The sequence below is a fragment of the Pelodiscus sinensis genome, chromosome 1 (genome assembly GCF_049634645.1).
Source record: "Pelodiscus sinensis isolate JC-2024 chromosome 1, ASM4963464v1, whole genome shotgun sequence".
Classification (NCBI taxonomy): Eukaryota; Metazoa; Chordata; order Testudines; family Trionychidae; genus Pelodiscus; species Pelodiscus sinensis.
The window spans coordinates 329222704-329230796 of record NC_134711.1 but is presented as its reverse complement, the minus strand read 5'-3'; the positions used below and the strand labels follow the sequence as shown (position 1 = coordinate 329230796).

The 8093-nt window shown below is 46.4% G+C and overlaps 1 protein-coding gene across 1 annotated transcript; it reads left to right on the top strand.

Annotated features, from left to right (window-relative positions):
* The first annotated feature begins 6765 nt into the window (after window positions 1-6765).
* Window positions 6766-7791, top strand: LOC142829412 (olfactory receptor 52E2-like). The gene has a single exon (XM_075929161.1). The coding sequence runs from the start codon at window positions 6766-6768 to the stop codon at window positions 7789-7791; it is 1026 nt and encodes a 341-aa protein (XP_075785276.1).
* Window positions 7792-8093: the final 302 nt, after the last annotated feature.

The window sequence follows — 8093 nt, the reverse complement described above, 5'->3', positions numbered from 1 at the left end:
CAGCCCAAATGTTTCAAAATGGATTCCGTGAGGATCAGCTTCATGATTTTTCAAGGGATTGAGATACGGCTTACTGGTGTGTAATTATCTGGATTCTCCTTCTTTCCTTTTAAAAGATGGCCAGTATGTTTGCCTTTTTCCAATCTTTCAGGACCTCCACCAAAGTTGTTTTCACAATCATATCAGCCAATTCTCTCATCACTCTTGAATGTATTAGGCCCTGCCCCATGGACGTTTGCATGTCCAGCTTTTCTGTATAATGTTTAGCCTACTGGAACATTCTCAGTCCATGCAATAGGCTTTTCTAGGATAATGGGTAAACATCCTCCTTCAAAAAAGACAAACAGTGGGGGACTCTGTTAGAAAGAAGGACTGGGAATTGACTTGGACAGAGGGCTAACACGAGGCCTGAGACATTGGTTAAAGTAATCAAAATGTTTGCAGCTATAAAGCAAAGTTAAGCTGTGAGGAAGAATCAGACCCAGCTCATCGAATCTGAAAGAACAGGGCTGGTATTACAAAAAAACACCCATTCCTAAGTAGTGATAGGCACAAGTACATAAATATATTGTCAGAAACACCAAGAGATGTATCAAGGAAAACTGAACTACAAATGTATTGGAAAACATTTAGAAAAATAATCGCCATTCAGATCAGTTCCATGTTTCTGACTGTGTCCTCCTATTTCTCTCAGTAGTTTCTTTTATTTTTGGAATGTGGCTTTTCCCCAGGTCTGGGGAAGTTTGGGAATTCATCAACTTCACTGAACAGGTAAATAGTCCAGGCTTCATGTCTGAAATCTGGGACTCTCTGTTCTGGCAACATCCGTGGTCCAAAAGATTTATGGATATTCTAGATCAGAGAGTCCCATTGCGCTCCAGGGGATGGTGGGGGAGGGCGGGAAAATGGGAACTGTATGCCGGGGGGGGGGGGAGACATGCATGGCTCAACTGGGATTTGTGTGTGTGTGTGTGTGTGTGTGTGTGTGTGTGTGTGTGCGCGCGCGCGCGGGTGGGGGGGAGTCAGGAAGCCCAGCACACAGCTCAGATGGGCCGTGAGGGAGGCCAGGAATCCTTGTAGTGGGGGCAGGGCAAGAGAGAGCAGCAGGAGAGGAGCCAGAAATGAACACCCCTGACCTAGAAAAATCCCTCACCCAGGACATGTCATGTCCCAAGAATGCCAGACCAGGGAGTTCCAACCTGTACAGCCAAAGCCCCACAACTGAGTATCTCCATTACCAGAAGATTCACAACAAGAATGGGACGCTCCAGCATGGCCGCGTGAATTGTTTAATATGAAGAGAATCAGCATCGGATGTACCTGGAAAAATTGGAACCGTAAATGCCTTGGAAATAGTTCAGACAATTCAATTTTTTAAAGATAGTTCCCGGTTCCTTACTGTGTTCCATTATCTGTCTCAGTAGCTTCCTTTTTTGGGGGGCTGTGCAGGTTTTCCCCTGGGTTACTCAGGTTTTCCCAATTCAGCAACTTTACTGCCCTGTTAGGAAATGCATAAGAACATAAGAATGGCCAGACTGAGTCAGACCAAAGGTCCATCTAGCCCAATATCCTGTCTGCCGACAGTGGCCAATGGCAGATGCCCCAGAGGGAGTGAACAGCACAGGGAACCATCAAGTTGCCCCGGCCTCTGAGAGTCTGGAGAGGACGAGAAGCCCCAAAAGGCAGTACAAACAAAAGCCTGTTTCTGTCTTGGAGGGAACAGGGCCGTGTTGTGAATCGTACTGGAAGAGGTCCAGAAACGCTCTCTCTGTGTGTTTTGTGTTGTGTGTCAGTGTGCGCACATATATCCAGATCACAGAGTCCTGGAACTGGGAGGAATACAAAAGGGTCCTTCTGCCTAATTCTCAGACCAAAGAGGTATAACCAGGCCTCCTGAGGCTGGGCTGTGCCTCAGACTGTACTGTATCAGGTACCAAACTTGATTACCACAATCCCCCATCCCCCTGGGAGCAGTCACACTATTGACCCATGGCAACATGAGAAATGGGCAAGGCAGAGAGGCAGTCCCAGGAAGGGGTGTCCAGGTTTTTAACCAGCTGTGATGCATTAATGTTTTGTGGCACTTTGAGGAAGGGTTACTCAGAATTGCTCTTTTTCATCTCCACGGCCCTGTCTCCTCAGGCTGAGCTGCTGCTGGGCTTCCCTTCACCCCCAGAAAGACAGCTCAGCCTGATCTCCTCTCCCCCGCCCTTTCCCTGTTACATGGAGAAACAGGGCTTAAGCTCATCTGAGGAGTCATTTCTGTGAGGTTTCACGACGGACTCCATCATGGGAGTATTATACAGTGGCAGGGCTAGAAGTGGTGGGGACAAGGGACTTCCACGGAGAAGTTGCCACCGCTGAGTGTGGCGGGGAAGGGAGCAGATATGCACGTTCAGTTGTGCAATACTAACACTTATGGGGCAGGGATTGGGGTATATACACACAGATGGGGTGCCGTGAGGGTCAGAGGACCAAGGGACAGGGAGTGCATGAACAAGTGGGCAGTGATGGGGGCAGGCAGCTGCATGTCCATAGCCAGGTGGGCAGGGCTGCTGAAATTAAACCGTTCTTTGTAACTGCGGGTCCAGGGACATCTCGGGGACTTTTCCTTTAGTGTCCTCGCCTGGGCAGGCCTGCACGGAGTGTCAGTCAATTTCAGAGGCTAAAGGATTGTCTATTACAAGGGCGCTGACAGTATGCAGCTGCCATCTGCCATGGGCAATTGAAAATCCCCACCAACAGTGCAGATGGCCAGGACATTGCACTCGGAGACAAAAGCCACCTTCTACTCCTGCTATGAACCATGTACAAGACTCAGTTTGTCCCGATGGGCTAAGCTCCTGTTATTGGCAAATGATTTCTTTATTCCTGGGGGAGGCTCTCAAGCTATAGTTCTCCAGAGCCTAATTTCTGTCCTTCCCCTGCTGATGCAGGCCAGGGCATTGGCTGGTCATCCTGGACAACCTTGCACTCCACGGGGACTGTTCAGGGGAATCATAAAAGTGTCTGTCCAGCACAGCGAGTGTCTGATCTCTGAGAGTCACACTCTAAGTCTCAGGGCTCTGCTTTCCTGTCACAGCAAGGAGATTTCCCCTCTCTACAGAGCAGGAGTGCGGTGAGTTGTCTGTTTCTGCATGCAGGTCCCTGCTGAGATTTTAGGAAGGGCTTCAGGGTCTACTCAAGCAACCTCTGGGTCAGGATTCATCAGCACAGCAACACAAAATGTTCAGTATTCTAAGGAACTCAAAAGGGAGTTACGTGGTAAGATTGTAACTACAAATGCATTGGACATAGTTCAGAAAAATATTTGGATTTTTTTTATAACATTTCCTCGTCTGTCCTTAGATGTGTCCCGGGAGTTTCTTTCTTGCGGGAAGAGCAGTTCTTTCTCTGGTTCAGTCAAGATTTTCAATTGAGAACATTCACTGCCCTGTTTAAAAGTGCCTCCAAACCCTCTACAGGGGGTCTCTAAGTTACGAGAGATTTCACAACATGAATGGGACGTACACTGGTCTCACATTCTTGTCCACACTGGGTCACTCCAGAGTGACATCGGTCTCTCTGAAAGCAAAGTCAAGGCCACACTCTTTTGAAATCCCCATATTTTATACCCACTCTGAGAACCCCACATACACTGAGGGTTTCAGCAGACTCTTCGGCTGTGTCTACACTGGCCACTTATTCCGGAAAATCAGCCGTTTTTCCGGAATAACTTGCCAGCTGTCTACACTGGCCCCTGGAATTTCCGGAAAAGCACTGACGATCTAATGTAAAATCATCAGTGCTTTTCCGGAAAAACTATGCTGCTCCCGTTCGGGCAAAAGTCCTTTTCCAGAAAACTGTTCCGGAAAAGGGCCAGTGTAGACAGCACAGATTTCTTTTCCGCAAAAATGACGATCGGGGCTTTTTTGCGGAAAAGCGCATCTACATTGGCCACAGACACTTTTCCAGAAAAAGGGCTTTTCCGGAAAAGCATCCTGCTAATGTAGACGCACTTTTTCCGGAAATACTTATAACGGAAAACTGTTCCGTTTTAAGCATTTCCAGAAAAGGGTGCCAGTGTAGACGTAGCCTGAGAGTTTCAGCAGACTCTTTACGTACATTAACACTCTAGCCTTCTTCAAGGAAGACCTGAAGCCAGGATTTTCACAGCCAGGAGTGAAAGTCGCACAAGAAGGGTAAAACTATTCCCATGGAGATCAAAGGCAGGAGTTCATCCTCAAGCCACACTTGGAGAGTCAAATCAATGCCCTGATTTACACTGGCCATAAGCATCCTGTGACTTCATCTGGAGTCAGCCCATGGCCTCTTAGGACAGGTGAGCCAAAGAAGAACTGACGGGCGAGTTAATGGAATTTCAAACTCAAAGGCTTGCAGGTTCAGATCATTCATGGTAACGAAACTTTACAGGGAGGGAGATGGGGCTGCTCTCTCGGGGTATGTCTACACAGCAGTCTTATTTTGGAATAATCAACATTTTTCCAAAATAACAAAGAGAGTGTCTACACAACAGGCCTTTATTTTGAAATAATATCGAGCTGGAGGACTTCTTACTCTGACTCTTGGTAACAACCATTTCACGAGGAGTAAGAGAAGTCAAAGGATGATTGCTCAGCTAATTCAACTTAAGCTACACAATTGACGTAACAGAAGTTGTTTAGCTTAGTTTGACTTTAGCTCTGCAGTGTAGACTTTCCCTCAGTGCCCTGGGAACTCTGTGCCCGGAGAGGACAAGCAGCACCAAAAAGCCATACACACAAAAGCATGAATGTCTGGCATAAAGGTGGTGGTGTAAATCTCTCTGGGGGATGTCCAGGAAAGCAGTGTTGAGGGTAGGGAGAAGCCAGAGGCAGGGGGGACGTGCAATAGCCAATGATGTGGAGTCTTGAAATTGGGTGAAATGGGCAGTCAAAAAAAAATAAACAGGATGTTGGGAATTTTTAAAAAAGGGATAGAGAATAAGACAGAGAAATGCCTCTATATATAACCATGGTACGCCCACAACTTGAATACTGCATACAGATATGGTCGTCTCATCTAAAAAAATACATCTTAGCATTGGAATAAGTTCAGAAAAGGGTGACAAAAATGCTTCATATGGCTGCCGTATGAAGAGAGATTAAAAAGATTTAGACTTTTCAGCTTAGAAAAGAGGACACTAAGGCTATGTCTAGACTGCAAGCCTCTTTCGAAAGAGAGCGTCTAGACTGCATGTTGTACTTTCGAAAAAGCGGCTTGCTTTTTCGAAAGAAAGCATCCAGTGAGTCTGGATGCTCTCTTTCAAAGAAGCCCTATTTACATTCAAGAACGCCTTCTTTCGAAAGAAGAACTTTCGAAAGAAGGCGTTCTTCCTCGTGAATTGAGGTTTACCGCCATCGAAAGAAAAGCCGCGTTCTTTCGATTTAATTTCGAAAGAACGCGGCTGCAGTCTAGACGCAGGGGAAGTTTTTTCGAAAAAAGGCTACTTTTTTTGAAAAAAACTCTGAGTCTGGAAACAGCCCAAGGGGCTACATCTACACTGGCACCCTTTTCTGGAAATGCTTAAAACAGAAGAGTTTTCCATTATAAGTATTTCCGGAAAAAGAGCGTCTACATTGGCAGGATGCTTTTCCGGAAAAGCCCTTTTTCCGGAAAAGTGTCTGTGGCCAATGTAGATGCACTTTTCTGCAAAAAAGCCCCGATTGTCATTTTGGCGATCGGGGCTATTTTCTGGAAAAGACTACTGGGCTGTCTACACTGGCCCTTTTCCGGAACAGTTTTTCCGGAAAAGGACTTTTGCCCGAGTGGGAGCAGCATAGTTTTTCCGGAAAAACACTGACAATTTTACAGTAGATCGTCAGTGCTTTTCTGGAAATTCAAGGGGCCAGTGTAGACAGCTCGCAGCTTATTCCGGAAAAGCGGCTGCTTTTCTGGAATAAGTGGCCCAGTGTAGACACAGCAGGGAGGATATGATAGAGGTCTATAAAATCATGACTGGTGTGGAGAAAGTGAATAAGGAAAAGTTATTTCCTTTAGTCCTGTAACATAAAAACTAGGGGTCACCACATGCTGAATCTACTTTCCATCAGTTGGTAATATACGGTCTGTTCTCATCTCTCTTATTCCTTTTCTTTGTATGTGAGCATACCCAGTCTCTCCTACCTCTATATGTGTAAGAGTTTACCAAGCCATTAATCATACTCCATGCCGTTGCCCAAATCCACCCTGTTCTGCAATGTACTGTGTGAGAAGGGTGCGCGGTACTGAAAAGAGGAGTGCAGGACAGGGTGAAACATTGACTCCCCTAGCATTGTAATTTTTGTAGGATTCCCCATCCCATTCTGCCTTTTTGCTTAGATTTTTTACTTCCTTGCACTTTGAACAGAATTTCCTAGAGCTGTGAGCCAGGATGCCCAGGTCCTCCTCAGTTCATGGAGTTAAATTAGACCCTTGCTGGGTGTTTGAGGAGTTCAAGATTTTCCCTCCAATGGGCAGACACATTGCAGGTTTTGACACTGAATTTGATGTGCCCTCAGGCTGCCCATTCCGCTAGCTTGGTTAGTTCCTTTGAGGAGTTCTCTGGACTTTACTGTGACCTAAATAATCTGGTTCCCTCAGCAAGTGTTGTCCCCTCACTGCTCTGTCCCCTTCCTAGATTATTAATAATGGAAATGTTTATCATACTGCTTGTAATAAAGAATGTAGCCCCTCACCTCACACTGCTTCTCCCCCTTCTCAGGCATCGTGAGCATTGCTGACCTCACCTGATGCATCGACCACCTCATGACAACGTTCAACCTCACCCTGTCGGAGCCATCAGCATTCATCCTAATGGGCATCCCTGGCCTGGAAGCTGCCCACATCTGGATTGGCATCCCTTTCTGTGCATGCTACGTTATCAGCCTCTTGGGAAATTTCACGGTTCTGTTCATTGTAGGTAAAGAAGAAACCCTGCACAAGCCAATGTATCTGCTGCTCTGCATGCTGGCGCTCACAGACATTGGCATGTCTACCTCCATCATACCGAAGGCCCTGTGTATATTCTGGTTCAATATGAAAGGCATTACAGTGGGTGGCTGCCTCACCCAGATGTTCTTTGTTCACATGCTTTCTATTATGTACTCAGCCATCCTTGTGGCAATGGCCTTCGATCGCTACATTGCCATATGTAACCCTCTGAGATACACCACCATCCTCACCCATGCACGGACATCCAACCTAGGCCTAGTGTGTTTGACAAGAGCTGTTCTCTTCACTTTTCCTGGAATTCTGCTTCTGGTCAGGCTACAGTTCTGTGGCAACCACATTATTCCCAATACATTCTGTGACCATGTAGCTGTAGCAAAGTTATCATGTGGGGACATCACAGTCAACAAGGCATACGGCTTGGTGATAGCGCTTGTAGTCATTGGGTTAGATCTCATGCTTAATGCTTTGTCCTATGGTCTGATCCTCAGGGCCGTCCTCAAAATCTCCTCCAAGAAATCCCACCAGAAAGCCCTCAACACCTGCACTGCCCACCTCTGCGTGATGCTCCTTTTTTATAGTTCCGGCCTCTTCTCCAGCTTCACCTACCGTTTCGGTCAGGGCATCGCTCCCCATGTTCACATTCTTTTGGCCAACCTTTATTTCATCATTCCCCCCATGCTCAACCCCATCATTTATGGGGTGAAAACCAAAGAGCTTCGTGACAAAGTGCGCACACACTTGCAGAAGGTGATCACCTGTGGTCACCAATTTTATACCTTTGTAACCCCCTTTTTCCTTGCTGGGTTACTCGGTAGCAGGCCACACTCACAGGGTGGCTAATGTTTAGAACATAAAAGGAGATCCTGAGTACCTCAGTGTTGATGTTGTTTAGTTGGGGATTCCTTATCCACCCCTTTGCTGCAGTCCCTTGCTCCTAAAGGAGTATACAGTGGTGGTACCTCCACTGGATTGGCTCTGCACACACTTCAGGTGTGCTTTGGGACCCTCCTGGAATAAAATTATTCCAGCAATATCCTAGAACTAACTCCAATACAACAGTTATAAATAATATGCATGCAATTGATTAAATTAGAATTAACACGCCTTTGCTTAACAATGTAAAGAAATCGGGTTGAACAGAT

Excerpts from the sequence above, each read along its gene's own strand:
- LOC142829412 (XM_075929161.1), top strand. The coding sequence starts at position 6,766 with ATGACAACGTTCAACCTCACCCTGTCGGAGCCATCAGCATTCATCCTA.